Source organism: Capricornis sumatraensis, chromosome 9, assembly GCF_032405125.1.
Source record: "Capricornis sumatraensis isolate serow.1 chromosome 9, serow.2, whole genome shotgun sequence".
Taxonomy (NCBI): Eukaryota; Metazoa; Chordata; class Mammalia; order Artiodactyla; family Bovidae; genus Capricornis; species Capricornis sumatraensis.
In genome coordinates, this window is record NC_091077.1 from 2,442,741 (window position 1) to 2,464,835 (window position 22,095).

The 22,095-nt window shown below is 36.6% G+C and overlaps 1 protein-coding gene and 1 non-coding gene across 4 annotated transcripts in view; one reads left to right on the plus strand and one right to left on the minus strand.

Moving 5' to 3' along the window:
- Nucleotides 1–1,168: 1,168 nt before the first annotated feature.
- TRNAC-ACA (transfer RNA cysteine (anticodon ACA)) lies at nt 1,169–1,241 on the plus strand. Its single transcript has one exon. It is a non-coding gene; the product is annotated as a tRNA-Cys (tRNA).
- Nucleotides 1,242–13,326: 12,085 nt separating this feature from the next.
- CNOT6 (CCR4-NOT transcription complex subunit 6) overlaps nt 13,327–22,095 on the minus strand; it is an 89,915-nt gene continuing 81,146 nt past the window's right edge. For all 3 annotated transcript variants that reach the window (XM_068979339.1, XM_068979338.1, XM_068979340.1), the window contains 3 exons: nt 21,597–21,827; nt 19,658–19,860; nt 13,327–17,738 (listed from right to left, as the gene is read on the minus strand). In XM_068979339.1, the coding sequence (XP_068835440.1) occupies nt 17,526–17,738; nt 19,658–19,860; nt 21,597–21,827 (647 nt within the window). In that variant the 3' untranslated portion in view covers nt 13,327–17,525. The remainder of the gene's footprint in view (nt 17,739–19,657; nt 19,861–21,596; nt 21,828–22,095) is intronic.

The following is a 22,095-nucleotide window of genomic DNA, read 5'->3' on the forward strand; positions in this document are numbered from 1 at the left end:
AGAATACTGGAGTGGGTTGCCATTTCTTTCTCCAGGGCATATTCCTGATCCAGATATCGAATCCATATCTCCCGCTTGGCAAGCAGATTCTTTACCACTGAGACACGAGGGAAGTCCCTCAATGTATTTTGGGGACCTTGAAAAGGAAGGAATTCACCTAAATCTGTTAGGTGGGATCTGTGATAAGCCATTGGCATGAGCTTCCTAGCTCTGAGTGATATTTTAAAAGTTCAGTCTGAGACTCCTCATAAAAGTTTCAGGAAAGCAAAAGGCCTGTATGATCAATTATAGTTATATAAATTATCAGGCCAAGTTTTTTGACACTGGACATATTTTACAAACATATTAGTCTTTAATTTGGATATATTTGGTAGAAATGCAGGTGATTTTAGAGAGAAAAAGATGTTTCAGTGAATACTTATTTCTAATTTAATGGAGGTCTGTATTACTAAGATTCACTTTCTGGATAATTCCTTGTTGTTATGCTCCATTAATGTAAAGTTTAACTGATTCATTAAAAAATATTTCTGAAGCTTATCTTAGTAATTTTTGGATGAAGATCAGATGCTCTACAACATTCAACCAGGAAATTATGTATATTGGAAAAGGCATCATTTAATAGACTCACTACAACCCAGATGCAAAGGCCCTCAACAGGATCCCTGCACTGGACTGGTCTATAGGAAGGACTGATAACCTCAAACTCACCTTAAAACCATGCTCAAACTGAAGAAACTGTACTTCCTCCAGAAACTAGATGTCAGATGTAGACAGCGTACCCAAGATGCTGGACATGACTTGCACAATCACTTCTAATGTTTTCTTGACTTCTTGAGTGAAGTCACTCAGTCATGTCCGACTCTTTGCGACCCCGTGGACTATAGCCCACCAGGCTCCTCTGTCCATGGGATTCTTGACTTCTTAGACCTTTCCATATAAATTAAATGTTTTCTATCATGGACAAAATCCTATGCTAATTTTAAAAATCAATTCAATTGTTGGATTTGTGGTCAATTACCTATGTCTAATACTTTGGGGTTATTTTGGTGGATTTTTCCCCTCCAAGGCTCTGATTGGACAGCCCTTAGGAAATTGTTTTAAAAGAAACAAAGCTCAGTCCTATTCAAACCATTCTTATTATTACTGATTGGGATCCTCTTAGCCGTCTTCCCTGGTGGCTCAGATGGTAAAAGCATCTGCCTACAATGCAGGAGACCCAGGTTTGATCCCTGGGTTGGGAAGATCTCCTGGGGAAGGAAATGGCAACCCACTCCAGTACTCTTGCCTGGAAAATCCCATGGACAGAAGAGCGTTGCAGGCTATAGTCCATGGAGTCGCAAAGAGTCAGACACGACTGAGCGACTCTATTTTCACTTTCACTTTACCTGGCCAATTAATAACACCTGCTCTGACCCTGGCTATAGATGTGAATTTTCTTCTAGTTACTCAAGCTCTGATTGAACAGCAAGCAAAAGTTCAGCCAAGGAATAAAACCTCTCACAATTATGGGATGGATTTTTGTGGTTAAAATCAAGCTGTGTTCACGTAAGTTTTAAGACTCCCCCCCCCCCTTTATCTTGGGAATAATGAAATTGTGCTAAGGATAACCAGTCCAATAACACTAGGAAACAAGACTGGGAGCCATATGGACAGTGTGTGTGTGTGTGCACTCAATCATGTCCAACTCTTTGTGACCCCATGGACTGTAAGCCACAGACTCTCCTGTTCATGGAATTTTCCAGGCAAGAATACTGAAGAGAGTTGCCATTTCCTAGTCCAGGGGATCTTCCTGACCCAGGGGTTGAACCCACATCTCTTTCACCTCCTGCACTGGGAGGTGGATTCTTTACCACTATGCCACCTTGAAAACTCATGGACAGGACCAATATATAATTCCCTCTAAAGAAAAAGACTGGTATAAAATAGACTAATTTAGACAACCTGAGAATATACTGGGCAGCACCTAATAGAAGTTCTTCACTTAATTATTACTTATGACTTTAATAATACTGCTAGTGATGTTATTTGTACTTTACCTGTTTTATTAAATTGCTGTTTCTTGCATTACCAAATGTGTGACTGAGCTTCTGACAAAAATATGTAGTTTTATATGAGATCAATGATTGCAATAGTGTTACTCTAGTTATGGGAAGACACAACAAGAGGGAATTTTTCCTGGACTATAACAGATTAGTAAAACAGTCTTGAGTCCTTTGGTTACTTTTGATAAGACCTAGCTCAGTAACAGCACATTGAGCTAGTGAAATCTTTGCCAGACCTAGAAATGAGCCTTCCTAGCACTGTGGGACAAAATGGTCATGAAATGCCTCACAAATTACAGTAGAGGGGACCCTGTCAACTATAAATTGGCACTTGTCATCTACAAGGATTAAATCATGAGCTGCTGCAGCTGCTGATTTTCAAACACCCCATGGTAAGGAGCTCACTGCAGAGAGCAGAAGTGAGGCACTCTGTGGTCTGGGAAAACAGGCAGAACAAGTTTTCAGAGTTAGATACTTTCAGGAGCTGATTTTATGAACCCAATTCTTGATACTCACATCTAGAAAAACACTAAAATCCTTCATGATAACTAGCAGAAACCTGCGTGCACGCACACACACACACACACACACACACACACACACACAAAAGTGACTGATTGCGTGTACTCCCTCTTCAAAAAAAAAAAAGCAAAAAGCAAAAAAAGACCACATATATACTGATCTTCCCCCTTGCTTCTTTGGAGCAGTTTCTCAGAGCTCTCTGAGGTGCTCTCTCTGGGTTATAGTCTGCATTTTGGCCCAAATAAAACTTAACTCACAACTCTCATACTGTATAATTTTAATGTTATTATTTTTGAGATAATTCATATACCGTAAAATTTACCCTATAAAAAGTAAATTCAGAGGTTTTAGAATATTCATAGTAGTGCAATCATCACCACTACTGAATCTCAGGACATTTATATCAGCCCCCTTAGACGTCACTCTACATTGGAGAAATGTTTATTCAAATCCTTCAACCATTTTTAGATTGAGGTGTCTTTTCACTGTTGAGCTGTAAGTGTTCTTTATATATTCTGGGGACGAGACCCATCAAATACATGCCTTGCAAATATTTTCTCCTTTTCTATGGGTTGTCTTACTTTTTCCCTTGAAGCACAAAAGTTTTTAAGTTCAGGTTATCTATTTTTGTCTTTGGTTACTTGTGCTTTCTGAATGTTGAGCTTTAAGCCAACTTTTTCACTCTCCACTTTCATCAAGAGGCTTTTTAGTTCCTCTTCACTTTCAGCCATAAGGGTGGTGTCATCTGCATATCTGAGGTTATTGATATTTCTCCCAGAAATCTTGATTCCAGCTTGTGTTTCTTCCAGTCCAGCATTTCTCATGATGTACTCTGCATAGAAGTTAAATAAGCAGGGTGACAATATATAGCCTTGATGTACTCCTTTTCCTATTTGGAACCAGTTTGTTGTTCCATATCCAGTTCTAACTGTTGCTTCCTCACCTGCATACAGATTTCTCAAGAGGCAGGTCAGGTGGTCTGGTATTCCCATCTCTTTCAGAATTTTCCACAGTTTCTTGTGATCCACACAGTCAAAGGCTTTGGCATAGTCAATAAAGCAGAAATAGATGTTTTTCTGGAACTCTCTTGCTTTTTCCATGATCCAGCGGATGTTGGCAATTTGATCTCTGGTTCCTCTGCCTTTTTGAAAATCAGCTTGAAATAGATGGGGAAACAGTGGAAACAGTGTCAGACTTTATTTTTTGGGGCTCCAAAATCACTGCAGATGGTGACTGCAGCCATGAAATTAAAAGACGCTTACTCCTTGGAAGAAAAGTATGACCAACCTAGATAGCATATTCAAAAGCAGAGATATTACTTTGCCATCTAAGGTCCATCTAGTCAAGGCTATGGTTTTTCCTGTGGTCATGTATGGATGTGAGAGTTGACTGTGAAGAAGGCTGAGCACCAAAGAATTGATGTGTTTGAACTGTGGTGTTGGAGAAGACTCTTGAGAGTCCCTTGGACTGCAAGGAGATCCAACCAGTCCATTCTGAAGATCAGCCCTGGGATTTCTTTGGAGGGAATGATGCTGAAGCTGAAGCTCCAGTACTTTGGACACCTCATGCGAAGAGTTGATCATTGGAAAAGACTCTGATGCTGGGAGGGATTGGGGGCAGGAGAAGAAGGGGACGACCCAGGATGAGATGGCTGGATGGCATCACGGACTCGATGGACGTGAGCCTGAGTGAACTCCGGGAGATGGTGATGGACAGGGAGGCCTGGCATGCTGCGATTCATGGGGTCGCAAAGAGTAGGACACGACTGAGCGACTGAACTGACTGACTTGTGCTTTAAAAGTTGTCTTATCTAAGTTAATTATTACCTTAGTCCAATGTCATGAATATTTATACCTGTGTTTTCCTAACAGTTTTTGTAGTTTCAGCCTTTACATTTAATGTTATATATTTGTCTTGAGTTAATTGTAAATATATGGTGTATGTTATAAGTCGAACTTCATTCTTTTACTTGTAGATATTCAGTTGTCTAGCATCATTTTTTGGAGACAATATTCTTTTCCCTATTGAGGTATCTTGGTATCTCTGTTTGAAATCAATTGACCATAAATGTAAGAGTTTATTTCTAGACTCTCAATTCAATTCCACTCATCTATATATGTTCCTTATGCCAATATCACAGTGTGTTGATTACTGTAGCTTTGTAATAGGTTTTGACATCAAGAAATTTGAGTCTTCCAAATCTGTTCTTTTTCAAGATTGGCTGTTGGGGTCTCTTAGGTTTTGGTAAGAATTTTTAAGATCAGTTTGTCAATTTCTGCAACAAACAAAAGCCAGTAAGATTTTGTTAGGGATGGAAATGACTCTGTAGATCAATTTGGGGAGTACTGTCATCCTAACAGTATTAAGATTTTCAAAACACGTCATTCAAAACCCTAAAGGTTATGAGAGGGCACTGGCAAGCAGTAGGGAAGTTACCTCTAAAATTCCACAGTAAACTAAGGATGAATATGAAAAACGAAACACTACAGCCAATGTGTGAAAAGACTTTCCATTCAATTACGTCTCTTTTCAATGTTTTCGTTTTCAGTGTGCAAGTTGTGCATTTGTTACATTTATTCCTAAGTATTTTACTGCTTCAGTTCAGTTCAGTTGCTCAGTCGTGTCCAACTCTTTGCGACCCCAATTGTTTGCAAACCTATTAACGGTAGCATACTAGGTTTCCCTGTTTTTCACTGTGTCCAAGAGTTTGCTCAAACTCATGTCCATTGAGTCAGTGAGGTCGTCCAGCTATCTCAGCCTCTATTGCCCCCTTCTCTTCCTACCCTCAGTCTTTATCAGCATCATGGTCTTTTCCAGTGATTTAGCTCTTTGCATCAGGTGGCCAAAGTACTTGAGCTTCAGCTTCAGCATCAGTCCTTTTAATGAATATTCAGGATCGATTTCCTTTAGTATTGACTAGTTTGATCTCCATGTTGTCCAAGAGACTCTCAAGAGTCTTCTCCAACACCACAGTTCAAAAGCATCACTCCTTTGAAACTCACCCTTCTGTATGGTCCAACTCTCACTCACATCCATACATGACTACTGGAAAAACCACAGCCTTGACTAGACGGACCTTTGTTGGCAAAGTAATGTCTCTGCTTTTTAATATGCTGCCTAAGTTTGTCATAGTTTGTTTTCCAAGGAGCAAGCATCTTTTAATTTCATGGCTGCAGTCACCATCTGCAGTGACTTTTGGAGCCCAAGAAAATAAAGTCTGTTACTGTTTCCCCATCTATTTGCCATGAAGTGATGGGACCAGATGCCATGATCTTTGTTTTTTGAATGAGTTTTAAGCCAGCTTTTTCACGATCCTTTTCACCTTCATCAAGAAGTTCCTTAGTTCCTCTTTGCTGTCATTAGAGTGGTGTCATCTGCAATTGATATTTCTCCTGGCAATCTTGATTCCAGCTTATGATTCATTCAGCTCAGCACTTCACATGATGTACTCTGCATATAAGTTAACAAGCAGGGTGACAATATGTGGCCTCAACGTACTCCTTTCCAAATTTTGAATCAGTCCATTATTCCATGCCTGGTTCTGTTGTTTCTTGACATGCATACACATTTCTCAGGAGGCAGATAGCCACGATGGCCTGGTATCCCCATCTCTTTTAAGAATTTCCCAGTTTGTTGTGATCCACACTGAAGGGTTAATGCAGCCACAACAAGGTAGCGGAGATGTGCCTGCAAACGGGACTCTGCCCGGGCTGAACGTGCTTGCAAATTAGGTGTTCTGCCAAGGAATCTGGACACAGCCTTGAGTTTAATGGTCCCTTGCAAACGAGGGAACATTCCCTTCCTGTGATAAGGAGGAAGAGAGGGCTCTGGACAGACTCTGCAATAAGCAGGAATTTCACTCTTTTGCTGTACGATAACATTTATGCACATGCGCTATACTGAGAAGGCTTAGACATGAATTCTGCCCAGGGGGGCTATATAAAAGTAAACCGCAGCTTGCTTGTGCAGTTCTTTTTCCTCCGGCCGGAGTTGTGTCTTTGTCCGTCTCGTGTGTGTGTCTTTGTGTCATTTCACTCGCAGTCTCCAACACCACACAAAGGCTTTATCATAGTTAATGAAGCAGATTTGGGGGGGCAGGTATTCCCTTGCTTTTTCTATGATCCAACAGATGTTGGCAATTTGATCTCTGGTTCCTCTGCCTTTTCTAAATCCAACTTGTACATCTGGCAGTTCTTTGTTCACATACTGCTGGAGCCTATCTTGAAGGATTTTGAGCATTATCTTGCTAGCATGTGTAATAAGTGCAGCTGGTATTGCCTTTGTTTGGGATTGGAATGAAAAGTGACCCTTTCCAGTCCTATGGCCACTGCTCTTTTCCAAAATTTGCTGGCATATTGAATACAGCTCTTTTGCAGCATCATCTTTTAGGATTTGGAATAGCTTAGCTGGAATTCCATCACCTCCATTAGCTTTGTTATAGTAATCATTTTTGCATACATTAGTCTATTACATTAACTGGGGATCATAAGCCAACTTTGCATTCCTGGGGTAAATCGTATTTTGTCGTAGTGTATGATCTTTTAACATTTTGCTGGGTTGTTTAGCTAGATTAAGAATTTTGTTATCTATATTCCTATGTGATGTTAGCGTGTGGTTTTCTTTCCTCGTGATAGTTTTGTCTGGTTTTGGTATTAAGGCAATATTGGCCTCACACCAGTTAAGTGTTCCTTCTTCAAATTTTTGGAAGAGTTTGTGAAGAATTACTTTTCTTAAAATTCACCAGTGAAGCCATCTGTGTGAAATTTTCTTTTCATAGCTTTTTTTCCATTATTAACTCAATCTCTTTTGAAGTTTATTCAACTTTTTCTATTTCTTCTTGAATCAGTTTTGATAGTGTGTCTTTCTAGGAATTTGTCTGTTATTTATTTACAATAGTATTCCATAATAATCTTTGTTCTGTAAATTTGGTAGTAATGTTCCCCTTTATTGATTTCACTAATTTGAGTGCTCTTTGATCAATTTTGCTGATCTTTCCAAAGAACCAAATTTTGTTTTGTTCCTTTCTCATTTGTCTTCTTATTCTGTATTTCATTATTTCCTGCTCTAACCATTAGTTTCTTTCTTATGCTTGCTTGGGGTTTACTTTGCTCTTTGTTTTCCAGTGTCTTAAACTGAAAGGTTAGGGTTCTTATTTTTTCTTTAATCTAGATTTTTATGCCTACAAATTTCCTTTTATGCAGCTTTGACTGCATCCCATCAGGTTTGGTATGTTATCCTTTTTCATTTATTTCAAAGTGTTGCTAATTTCTTTCTTCATTTGACCCTTTGGTTTTTAGGAGTGTATTGTTTAATTTCCATGTATTTCCAAAGTTCCATACATTTCCAAAGCATCTAACTTCATTATGATTGGAGAATATACTTTTCATTTTAGTTCTTTTAAAATTTTGAAGCTTGTTTTTGATGTAGCCTATGGAATATTGAAGTCCCACATGCTCTCGAGCACAATGTGCATTCTAGTGTGGCGTGTTCTACAAGTATCTGTTAGATATAGTTGCCTTGCAGTGTTGTCAGAGTCTGCTGTTTGTTGGTCTCCCTGGTTCTATCCATTGAGTGTGTTAGTTACTCAGTCGTATCTGCCTCTTTGTGATCCATGGAATGCTCTAGGCAAGAATACTTGAGTGGGTGGGTAGCCATTCCCTTCTCCAGGGGATCTTCCCAATCAAGGGATCAAACCAAGGTCTCGTACATTGCAGGCAGATTCTTTACCATCTGAGCCACCGGGGAGTGGGGTATTAAAAGTGTTTGGGCCTCCCTGGTAGCTCAGGGGTAAAGAATCTGCCTGTGATCCCCTGGAGAAGAAAATGGCAATCCATTCTAGTATTCTTGCCTGGAAAACCCCATGGACAGAGGAACTTGGTGGGGCACAGTCCATTGGGTCACAAAGAATCTGACAAAACTTAGTGATTAATTAACAACAATAATTAAAGTGTCCAACTATCACTGTTGAATTGTCCATTATTCCCTTCCATTTTGTCAGTTTGTTTCCTGTAGTTTGAGGTTGCTTATTGGTGCTGCTCATTGTTATAAAATGCCTCCTTTTATTTCTAATAGCATATTTTGTTTTTAAGCCTATTATATGTTAGTATAGCCACTCCAACTTTCTGATAGTCTGTTTGCCTGATACCTTTTCCCATCCTTTTACTCTATTTGTACCTTTAAATCTAATGTCTCCTATACACAGCAAATAGTTGGATCATGTTTATCCAGTCTGATCTTCTGTTTTGATAGAAGCAATCCATTCACATTTAACACTATTGGACTTAAGTCCACCATTTTACTTTTTTTAGCATCTCATGCTTTTTTTGGTTGCTGTTCATTTATTCCTTTTTGTGTTAAGTATTTTCCAGTGTAACCCTTTGATTTTTATAAATTTTGCTCTCCATTTCATAATTGAGTTTACAGTTGAAAAAGTAGACTCATATATCCAAATTGCTCAAAATATACTTGTTTTCCCACAACTGAATCAACTAGTTGAAAGTCATTAAGACCTTCTTTTGGGATCCACAGCAACAAATATTTTGTAAAAGAACCTATTTAACTTTTTAGCAAAAGGTTATCAATTTTTCTCCAAATTAGTAACTTTTCTATTTAAGTATCAATCCTTTTCAACTCTAGATTAAATCAAATTTTAAAAGGTATTTGCATAATTTGTAAAGAAACTCTAAACTTATTTAATATCAACAGTATTCTTCAAATTTTTCTGGTTGCTTTTGTTGCAAATTTACAAAATGCCTGATTACAATGAAAATTTTTAAATAATGTCAGAAAATATGTACAATCACCATTTCTTGATCTGTATCATCATGCTTCAACACAGATTTTTGTACCTGGCTATGAATGTGACAGGTTTTTCCTTTCCTTGGAGTTTCAGTATTGGCTCACTAATATACTCTGTGATATAGGCAAGAAAATGTGTATTATACTGACATGTTTTGCTTTTGATTACTGGATATTTGGCAATAAAATCCAAAACTGGGATTAACAAAATAAAAAATCATTGTTAGAAATTAACAATTCAACCAGTGAGCATTAAGGCAGACAAGATCATTAAATTGTCTTTTATCACAAACTGGTTATAGCAGTTGGGTTTGAACCTATATACTGATCAAGTTTTGACAATTGTGAGGCTCTTCAAAGAGTCTATTTCAGAAAACTTGTTTGCAATAAGCATCACTAGATGAAACAAAACAGTAAGAGAAATCCAGGCTTATTTAAAAAGTCATAAGAAATCCAGATTTTTGACCTGACATAGCAGAAACACTTTCTGTAGTGGTAGAAACCTGTTTCTTCATATCTAGCAAAACTCTTCAGCAGATATCAAAGATGCAAAAATATGCCACAAGTGATATTTTTTAGGCTGAGAATTCACCTTTTTCAGGTACGTTTGGAACTCCTTTAAGACAAAGCATACAAACTGTTAACTGAGCAGTGTCTTTTACATCATAGCTCATCTAAAGCTAAAAAAAATTACTGGGTTGGCCTAGTTCATTCAGGTTTTTCTGTAACATTACTTAAAGAAAAACCCAAACATTTGGGGCAACCCAATACTTTCAGTTTTGAATTAACTAATCTTTAATACTATCAGAAAGGTCTTATAGTCTATAGGTAATCTGCTTAACTGAATATATTTCATCTTTGTAAAACACTGTCTTTTCTGCAATTTCCAACAAGATTTCCATAATATAAACCATAAATCCATCAAAAAAATTTTTTCTTTGCCTAAGTACAAGATCTTTTTTAGCTAGCCAAGTATGTAAGTTCTTATCCTCTTACTCTGTTGGACTTTTAATTCTGATTTCAGGTGATTAATTTCATCCATACTTTTTTGACTGTTAAAACAATAAACCCAATATGCACCTGAACAAAATATATCTTAATATTGTTCATTTTATTACATTTTTTTGCATAAAAAGTTTTTCTTTTGCTCTGGTACACAAATTACTATTATAAATATTTCACTGTAAAATTTATATCTCCCAGTCTTTTCCAATTGTGGTAATAGCTGTTCTATATTAGTAGAACTGATTTTAAATTTAGCAATTTGTTCATATTTATTTTTGAACTAGAAAAAATAATTTAATGATATCAAAATGAATATAAGTATCTCAATTACTGTGATTCACATAGGCACAGTGGCTTGTGCTGCTTGCATAAAGCATTCAGATGAACACTTATTAGTTTGGTTAGTAAATCATAATTAGAATGGAACCAGTTTTTTGACATCAACTGGTGATGCTTATGTGTAGTATGAACAAGCACAGTGCAAGAGATAAAGGGAAATATTAAGTTTCACTTAACAGAAAGCATTTTACAGCTCCATTCACACTAGCCATATTTCAAGTGCTCAAACACCATGTGGTTAGACGGTATCATATTGAACAGTCTAATTCATTGCATGAGGGAAAACAAGTGGGTTTAGAATGGCTGGATTCCTCCCATTTAAGGGTTCCTCTATTGAAGTATCTTTTAAAGAATAATCTTATCTAGTAACCTAGATTTAAAAAACTTTTTATACATATGGCATTTTCAAGGACATAAAAAGCCTAGAAGAAATAGGCTAAAACAATCAAATTAGCATCAAATGTTATCTTCTATTATTTTCCAGAATTACTTAACTGTCTAGTAGAGGCACACTGGATCTCTTCTGCAGACTAAAATCTGAATGAATTATAATGGGAAATGAAGTAGAATGAAACTTGAGAAAAAAAAGTTTGACTAAATGTTGTCAGGCCAGTAAAGGGCCTGAAAAACAAGGGCCTTGGTGGTAAAGACCTAAGAGATGTTGAGTCAGGGTTTTTCTAATGGAATAAAGAATGAATGAGCAAAATTCATTTACCTGTCTTTTCTCCCACAAGGAAAGCAGGAATCAAATTTCTCACTGATGCCATTTCCTAAATATGTCAAATTTCCCTTCTACTCTTACTGCCCTGCAATCTCTTCTCAGCTTATCATCTGACAAATGGACCACAAGAAAATCAGCTAACAGTAATCACTTTAATCCACCCTGCATGGTACTGCTAGAAGGACCTTTCTAGAACACAAACTGGCTAATGCTACTCCCACTGAAAACCCTTTGTGGCTCTTTACCACCATCTACAGGATGAAATTCAAACTTTAGTACATGCTTTAAAGTTCAAAGATGCCCACTGTGTTCCAGATAATACACCAGGGCACTTTCCACTGAAAGATCCTCACCATGTTAATATAATACATGTTAATTAATACAGCTCCTACTATATTAATACACCATGTTAATTAATACAGCTATTAGTCATACAGTAAACAAGCTCTTAGTCCTTTAAAACCAGCTTTATAGTCACCTCTGGAAGACTTTATAGACCCATGTAGACAGAGACTTGTTCCCTTCATACCTGGTATATCTTTAGCACATATCACACTAGATTATAATGACCCATGAACAACTAAAGTCAGAGGACATGTCTGATAAATCTCTATTTCCAATCTAAACATGGGGTTGAAAAGAAGAAATTCTAAATGAGTATTGATCAGTATGTATGTATGTGTTAGTCACTTGGTCGTGTCTGACTCTTTGCGACCCCATGGACTATAGCCTGCAAGGCTCTTCTGTCCATGCAACTCTCCAGGCAAGAATACTGGAGTGGGTTGCCATTCCCTTCTCCAGGGGATCTTCCTGACCCAGGGATCAGACCCAGGTCTCTTGAGCTGCAGGCAGATTCTTCACCGTTTAGCTACCAGGGAAGCCCACTGATCAGTATAGTACTAGTAACGCTTATCAGTATAGTAGGAAAAGTAGATTAATGAAAACTGATTCATCAAAAGGGACCAAGTACACACAGTTCTCCCACTCATCAGGTCTGTTCAAAGTCACCACTAGGAAGCATCATGTTAATGGAGAGGGGAGAAAGTTATTTCCCATATAAAGCTCAGAATGTGAGCACACACCCCTCACATCTTCATCACTATGAATATGAAAAGGAAAGCAAGTCCTACAATTTTGCAGATTTCTTCTGCCTGAATTTGATCACACCAGCATCCCTTTTCAATGTCTTTCAAGGACCGTACTTTCAAGAATTACACAAAGCTTGGGAAAAAAAAGTTACTAGCAGGATTGCCATGAAGGGGAGATACCAAAATCACCAGGGCTACACGATGAGAGTCAAAAGTCTTTAATTAATTAATTAATTATTTAAGCAGGCTCTGAGATCCCACAGTTTAAACTCACTTTACTGGTAAGCCTGAAAAGTATCTGGCAGTAAGAGCTCTTGGGATCACTTAACAGTCATGTTGGTATAGTGAACACGCCAAAATAATTCAATAGTTTTTGAACAGATTCAAGTTATTTGAAGTGAACAGTTCAAAGAAAATGAGAAAATGGACATCTCCATACTCATCTGATTTAAAATGTTAATGTTGCTAAAGTAACTGTAGAAACTGGTCTTCAGTCACCTTGTAATCCCAGAGATCTTTCTTCATATCTAGCAAAATTCTTCTGTTAGAGAGGTAAAATTATATATTAAGGATTATGTAGAAAATGCCTGCTTTAAAAACTGGACATCTCAGCGAACATTTTATCTAAATTGTGCTGTAGTTTTAAAGGATTTTTTTCCCAGCATCTACATAAAAATGTACATTTATTTATTAAAGAAGTAGTTTCTAAAAAGTAAATAGACGTAATGCTCTGAAGAGTTGAGAAATCAGACATTTTAAAAGTTTATATATACAACAAAATATACATGTAACAATTAAAACATTTAATTAATTAGTATAACCCCACCAATACAATGTTTGCTACTGTATTTAAAAGCATTTATTCAAAATATGTCAAGCTCATTCCAAAGGATGAAAGACACACGAGCCCATTTCTTATGCTATGAGGTATATGGTAACAACAACAAAAAACCCAAATGCAAAAGGACCATCAGTTGCCTAAATATAAAACTGATCTTTGGCAAAGATGTGTTACACAGGATAACACAGCAATAAGGAGATCCTTAATTTCACATCATCTACCCACATCACGGGCCCTGTTCACTCTTCCCTTTCAAAGAGTTACAACTCTGTTCCAGAGAACTCAGAATTTTAAATAGGTGGTCTGCTGATTAACATGTATCTCCTCAAACCTCAGTACTACAGCTATACAAATTACACTTTAAAAATATTTGAAACAGATAATTGAATTTATTGGTTGGCTATGAGTAGGAAAATACATCAGTAAAGAAAAGAGACCCTGTATATAAATATAATACTAGCTAGTTACAATGAAGGTTCCACTGAAAACAACAGTAAAAGCCCTTGTTACCATCAGTCCATAGGTCATATTCAGTTTCCCATTACCCTTATTAAAGAGCTGCCTAGGCAAATGGGACATTCCTTGAGTTTAGTGCAGATAACGTGCTGGGTTTTGTTACATGAATGGTAAACAAAAGTTAGTCCAGTGCATTACATAATATAATGTACTGTGAATAAAGACTAGATACTCTATTTTAGACACTATTTCAATAGAACGGTTACTAAAATTTATGTAACCGAAAAGAGCAAAGTGAACATCTTAAAACACTGTTTACAAGTGGGGGATAAACACTTGCCATAAAGGTTCTCTGAATTCTCTGCAGCTGGTTATTCTTATTGTTTCATTAAAAGAACAAATCTGCTGTAAATTGTTGTTTTGCCCAGGATGGTTCTTGTACTTATATAGCATAACCCCCAAACCTTAAAAGTTACTATGGAAATTCTGTAAGTTTAAGTAGTAAAAAGTGGAATACAAAAAACTTAAACTTATTATTGAAAACTTGACATCTTAGAAGAGCTTTGAAATTTTAATTTCAACCTTTAGAAGTGCATTCCACCCAATTTAATCATGTCCTTAGGTTTCAAAGTGCTAACTCAAGTTTTCCTGGTTGTCACTAAATCAAGTAAAATAGAAAACATTTCTTGGAGTTGTTCCCTGCTTATCTTCTAGGACTGTTAAGTTGCAATCAACAATTTATTTCTACAACTTAAAATTATGCCATAAGTTAATTTTGATGAATATTATTTAAGTTCGTAAAGCATAAATAATCAGCCACTAATACAGTAAACTGTACTTCAAGAGATTGTACAAGGAATTGAGCACCTGTGAGTTTCTGATCATTAAAAAGAAAATATACCCCAAATTTTCTGCAAAATATTCATAAGATGGGTTTATCCTATAAGAACACTGAAATTACATTATGGCAACACCACATTAAATATGTTTGTTACAGAATTTTTGAAGAAAACCTATACTGTGAAAACTTACTAGTTTTTCTTTTTTTTTATTTACTGCATTTTAGGGAGTACGGGTTACTGGAAATTATCCAGAACACAGAAAATATTTAAAACACAAACCTTGCTTAACCGAAGTTTCAGTCTATTTTGGTATGATCATTTATTCACTATAGACTGAAAACACTTTTTCTCTTTTGAAGCTTATGGTTGTAAATCTATACTCCTGGTTCAATTTACCACTATCTAATAAGGTGGAGAAGCTGTTCAAACTGACCCACAGAATGCAGTATGCCTAGAAGAGGCAAGAACAAATATTTCAAGACATAACCAGCCATTGTATCTTATTAGTATGCTGGTTCCAAATTAAAATATTTTGTAGACAATAACAAATACAGATGAAAATATTTTGTGTAAAGCTCAAACCTTTAGCATCTAACAAGTGCACTCTAGTTCCAGCATCTATGAAAAGAATACATCCTCCATTAAAAACAGAGTAAGTGCTTCTCCCCTTCTTCCATAAAGCTCAAGCAGTTTCCTTCATCTCATCAGTCCAACCAGCTCCAGCTTGCTTTTGCTGGAAACTGTCATGATGCACACTACCAACACAGTGTTTAGGAAAAATGAGTAAACATCTTTTATTCACACTTTACAAAAACCAAAACTCCAAAAAGAAACCCTAAAGAAAGCTATGCATTGGTTCTATATCAATAATACCAGCTTTCCAATGTACTGATTATAAACCAGATGTGTTTGGTGTCAGCACAACGTAAAACAAAAGGCAAAAAATAAAAAACTATCACAACAAAATCTTAAAAAAAAAAGGAAGAAAGAAAAAGCAAACCTCAAAGGAAAAACCAGGTCCCAGACAAAGATTCAAGATCAAAACCTTTTGTAGAATTTTTTTTAAAGGAAAAAAAAAAAAGAATCTTTTACTTAAACAGTGTGTAATTTTATTTTCTCTTAGAATAAGCACATTTAAGTGCTGAACATTTTTCATAAAATTTTAAGTCATTATCCAAAATGACTCATTCTCTGTATAAAAACTGTTATTAACAATCAACAATTTCTCTTCTTACTGCTCACTGGATACATGGTGTCCTTTTGCTTCCCTGCCTGCAGCTGAAACAAAAGCAGTTAGACCAAGTTCCCTCTGAATTCACTTGTTCTTTGAGAGAATGAATGAATGAGAACAGAACATATAGGAGTTCACTTTGCAAAGTTAAAGCTGGCTTTAACCTCTATTCTACTAATGGCACTAGAGGCAAAATACAAGGTATAATATCTCTTATCTTGGTTGACATATTAAAATGACTTGGTCACTTTAAAAATGATCTGAAGTATTGTCTTAGGGACCTGTTTTGAAAATACATCTCATTTATTTTATACTGCTTCATAAACGGAAAATCACTTTTTTTCTTTTTTAAAAAAAGGGAATGATTTTTTAAAAACATGGAAACTAAGGAATACATGGAAAACGAAAAGAATTCACATGATAGTAGTACTCTGGGTGATGAACAGCACTGTGCAATGACGCCAAAAAGCAGTGCTTGGGTCTGGCAAACAAAGACCCAGGGATCCCCACCCTGTGAACACGTTCCAAAATGTGATATTCAATGCTTCACAATGGAAAAAACCCACAGCTCATACAAAAGGATTTTCATAAAACTCTCACAAATGTTAAACAGTATTTAAAAAATACAAAAGAGGATGCACAGATTTTCTCTGCATGCACAGGCAGTGCTTGGTGGGAACAAATTCAGGCAGGCACAGTGGAGATAGGACAAGAAGTGTCTCAAAAAGGAGTTAAGAAGCTGTACCTAAGCAGCCATAATTTTTTAACTTAAAAAAGTTAAGGATTTAAAAATATCAGAATGTACATACGCCAACCATTACACATTCAGTCCATAAATGCCTTCAGATCATTCACTACTCAGATTATCTGTCCTGGTAAACAGTTTTTTGCAAAAATCCAGGAATTCATAGGTTAAGTTGTCTCTAGTCCAAGCAAATGTCCTAAACTTTAAACAGAGTTAAATTTAATGTTTTCCATTTAAAAACAAAGTAGTACAAAAGGGCTAACAAAACCCTAACAGTGCAAATCATCAGCAGAGAAAGTCTGTTGCAACTTCTTTTACAAGCTTTATAACACATGAAACAGGTAAAAAAAACCTTAGCCTTAGATTACAATACAATCATTTCCAAATCTGATTTTTTTAGTACAAAATTTCATAAATCAGGTCTTCTGTGGATCATATACAATCATAAAGGCTAAATTCAAATTCTATATTTTACAAACAAGTCTGAAAAAGGAGGGAGTAAAGTACGGAAGAATGATCTCTGGATGTTATTACTGGCCTCAAAAAAGTAGTGCTACAGATTTCTGTGCAAAGAGAATATGCTGTTCAGTTTCCTATTTCAAGGCATGAAAATATTATATTGGAGAGAAGAAACAGGAAAATTATTTGCAACAAATTAAAGATAGGTGCAAACACACCAATCCCTGTCTAACAGTATATAAAGCATACTGGGCTCAGAATTTGTTTGCTAGCACCTGGCTTTCATACTATATCCTTATCAAATGATCAGATTGAAAACTCAAATCATTAAGAAAAAACAAACAAACAAATCTTAGTGGCCATACCTCACTCCCCTATATTCAGAATTTTTACAAGTTTATGAGTAAAACTGAGGTCATCCTCTGAAGGTACTTGACTACCTCCTGCCAGGAAGGTGAATGCCATTAACCTGGGGCAGGAAAGGCAGTAAGAGCTCCAGTTGTGCAAAAAGTGAGAAGTGGTCAGAGGGGATGAGTGGGTGTGGGCAGCCGCTGATATTGTTCTCAACTAGCCAATGGTGGTCCAGAGGTCCCAGGATGCCTAAAGTGTTCAGCTGAGGTTTAGAATAGAAGATGTAGTCAATTATACCCTGAAAAACAGAAGGCAAAAAGAAAAAGACACATAAAATGACACTGAAATACTGAGAACTTTCAAGACATATCCTCAGTCGTGTTTGGTAAACAAAGAAATTTACTAGGCTGTAGAAAAGGGCAGTTATTACACAGATCAAATAACGACCCCAAATTGAGAATGAAGAAACCTTAGGGATGGTAATCCTTCTTCCTCCTATGTAGATCGTTTCAAAATCTTTAACGAGACCTAAAGAATCCTTCACGATATGGCCTCTGCTTCTTTTTCCTAACTTAATTTGTGACACTTTTCCTTGCTCACTACTCCACTGCCGTACTAGCCCTTTTTGGGGAAGCAGGGTGTGAACTGAGGTACATTTCCTGTAGGTGATAAGCTCCGTCCTCCTCCAGGGCCTCCACACATGTCTGGAACACTTTCTTCTACTTGTCACCTGACTGAATCCTTCTTAACCTTCAAGTGCCAAGTTTAATTACTTTCCCAAGGCCTTCTGGAATCCTACCCTCATCCACTTAAAGCTACCACCTGATTTTTTCCCTTGCTAATATACACCCTTAAGTGCAACTATATACTCATTTGTGTGGCTGAGATCTATGTTCCCACCAGCACATCTTTGCCTTTCACACCTTCAACAGCACTCAGGCACAGCATCTGGCACACAGCTAGGATACTCTTAGTTTGCTCCTCTCTGTCCAGTAACTGTAACAGTCTGTCCTTTACATGCTCTTGGCCAAAAGTATTTAAGCACATTCTAAATTCTTCCTAATTTTCTACCAGTAACAGTAGTCAGAAAGCAAACACCTCTCATCCCTCCCATCTTGTGGTTATCATCCTCCCCTCTTCTGCCATCAACCTCCTTGAAACGAAAATCTGTAGCTGGTTTTTTCTCTCATTGCTCAGTTACTCTTCAACTCATTGCATTCTAGTTTCTCTGAACACCTCTACAGACAACTCTGAGCAAATCTTTCTGAAGCTTAACACTCACTCCTCTTTCCCTAGAAAGGCTTTCTTTCCTTGGCATTTAAGTTCCTTATACTGTCATGGTTTTCCACCTCTTTGATTACTATCATCATTTACATGTTAGTTTTGCCCAGTCTACTCTAGTCTCTCTTTAACTATACATACTCATCTCTGCCCAGTGTTAAATCATTATCTACGGTTCTACAGATCCTCGAAAGTCAAATAAAAAAATTTTTTAGTTTTCAAAAGTTTCTCAAAGGAGTCTAAATAACCCTCCCCTCTAAAATTAAGCAACAGTTAACACAAGTACTTACACTATTCTAATAGACAATCTAACCTGAATGATTATTTTTTCAGCAGGTTAGAAACGGAAAACTAGGATTTAAGAGAGCAAAAATGCAAAAGATGGCAAAAAAGGACAGTTGAACACAAGTCCTAAACAACCACAGATAATAAAAATGAGGAGAATTACTAGGAAAAAAACTCCATATTGTAATAATCCATTAATTGTATAAGAAGGCATATAAACAATATGTGTATTAGAAAATTTACAACAGCTAATAGTAAACTACATTTTGGTTCTCAAATAGTACAGTTTCAGTTAAACTGAAAGAGAAGAAACGGAACATCAAACTAACATCAAATAAAATACAATGGTCCTGCATATCCAGCTGTTAGTAATGAGCCCATTTTAAAAAAAGCCCTAAAGAGATGACAGATAACTCAGGATTTAATATCATTATTTCATCTGATCTCTAACCCTAGAAATGATTCTAATAATATCTATAAAGTAGGGGTGGAATTCTAATCACATGGAATTCTGCATAAGAATACTGCTGTCAGCTAATTTGAGATGGCTTAATTCCATTCTGAGTGTTAACATTTAAAGCCATCACAAAATTATAAAATGCTCTTAAAAAAAAAATGGAGTTTTACATGTTTCTTCATCTCGAAACTCACCTTAAAATCACATGTGTAGTTGGTGTAAGGCATCAGGCCACTCTCATAGGCACTCTTTAACTTGAAGCCATGAGTGATCCTTCCACTGGTTGTCCCATTTTTCCCATTACAGCTGAAGTTCGTAAGACTTTCATTGTATCTCAGTTCCTTAAAGTCTTTATGATTTGTTTCTACTTCACCAGTGCTCAAATATTCTACAACACCTATAAAGAATATAAATGTACTTTCTGCATTGTTAAGTATAATATACAATGTGCAAGACATAACTAAACAGTAATTCAAGAGTAAAGTTTTAAATCACACATATTCTCACTTTTTAAAATGTTTCACTATATTCCACCTTTGCCAAAACTTGTATAAACACATTTTTTCCATGGTTTTAATCACAGTGAATATTTTACACTTTACTGTACCACATGAACTTATGTCATCTCAATTATTTTTTTTAATAATTGTGTAATACAACAGGGCTGACATATAGTATTTGTTAAACCAGTTCCCTATTTCTTAAAATTCATGTTATTCCTGTTTTTTTTAAAAAATTAACACCACAATCAAGATCTTAGTATGTAGGCTTCTGCTCAGGGTTAGCATGAAACACCAAGATTAGGATTCATTGTGCATATGAATACATGAATTATGAAAGAATGACAGAGCCATCTCACCATCTCTGGACACTATTTTTCCAGTGTGCTAAGCATAAGGTGGGGCTTCCCTTGTGGCTCTGATGGTAAAAAATCCATCTGCAATGTGGGAGACCTGAGTTCAATCCCTGGGTTCCGAAGATACCCTGGAGGAGAGTGTGGCAACCCACTCTAGTATTCTTGCCTGGAGAATCCCATGGACAGAGGAGCCTGGACAGATACAGTCCATGGGATCACAGAGTCAGACACGACAGAAGTGACTTAGCACACACACAGGCATAAGGTGGGCTCTGCAAATATTTAACTTTCATTTAATCACTTACCAAAACTAGACATTTTTCCATGTGTTTTGTTATTACAATGCAACATAGAAATAAGTCTTAAGATCTGTATCATGCGACAAGAGTCTCTCTTTGCCCCTCACATATTTTGTAGCTAAAGAGGATGAAAAGCAAATAAAGAACTTTCCAGTAATCCCCAGATGGCTTTGATGAGACAGACTAAAGAATTATGGATCTTAGCCACCTTTATTTCCCCCAAAACAGATTTTAATATAAATTTTGTTTCATTATCTTTTATCTATTGTGATAGCAGCAATATGCTACTGAATTTAACTACTCCAAGTGTGTATGTGTGTGAATGCATGCATTCATGCATGCAAGTAAGTTCAAGGAAAAGTTCTCTTGAGTATCCAAGAAAGTATGGCTGTTACTCACTGTACTATCTATGGAAAAGTTTAAGAATAAGGCTTTCTGTATTCTTCCACTCTGTGACTAAATATCAACATTCTTGATCCTTTTTTGTTAAAACCACTGTCTGACCTGTGTAAACAGAAAAATCTCAAATTCCAACTGAGGTGCACAATGTTTCTAATCAAGTCTACCAAAATTTGAGATTGTGTGATATATGGTCAAATTTAAACTGGATTATATTACCACATGCTGGAATCCCAGAGTCTGTCTTAATAACCTTTTCAGAGTCTGCAATACATATAACATGGGGATAATAATAAATGCCCATGTGTTTTCTGAAGATGATTAACATCTGGATAATATCCAGAGGATAATACCATTACCATTTACTATTTCATTTTATAATGAAGTGGTAATGATACCATTTCATTTTCAAAATGGTCTCCCTACTCCACACACACAAAAAATTTTTAACCTGATTGATAGTGGCCACTATAAACTGAATTTTCATTTTGACTAGATTTGGAATTATCAGAAACAACATATTACAAAAACATTTTAAGTCAGCAAGTGTTCTATGTAAGATAGCATTGTTTTGTTTACCAGAGTCCGGCAAAGAATTAAGATCTGCACATAACACTAGTGGAATAGTTCCAAACTCTCCTAATACACTGGACTGGAGACTTCTCGAGGCTTTATCAATAATATTCTTCACTTCTGAGAGGAACATCATCGTCTGAACCAACTTCACATCGGAGTATTCAGGGTCCCAGTGCATATGAGCATTAGCCACGAGAATAAGCTGCTTTTCTGTTCCAAGATGTGGCTTTCCAGCTACATCAGATAGAAAGAAAAGAAACAAAGCCCATATATTCTCACATGGTCTGAAAGCAAGCAATATCTCAGAGTCCTGGGAATAAAAAAAGAACGCTAAAATCTGGTTGAAAATCTCCCATCTGAAAACTGATCTACCCTCTGCAACAAACCTGAGAAACAGACATCTGGCCTCTGGGATGAGGACTTCCAGCACAGGGTATTCACTCTTTGAACAAAGCGAGCCCATTCTATTTGGGACAGCTTGGTTTTTAAATAGTTCCAGCTC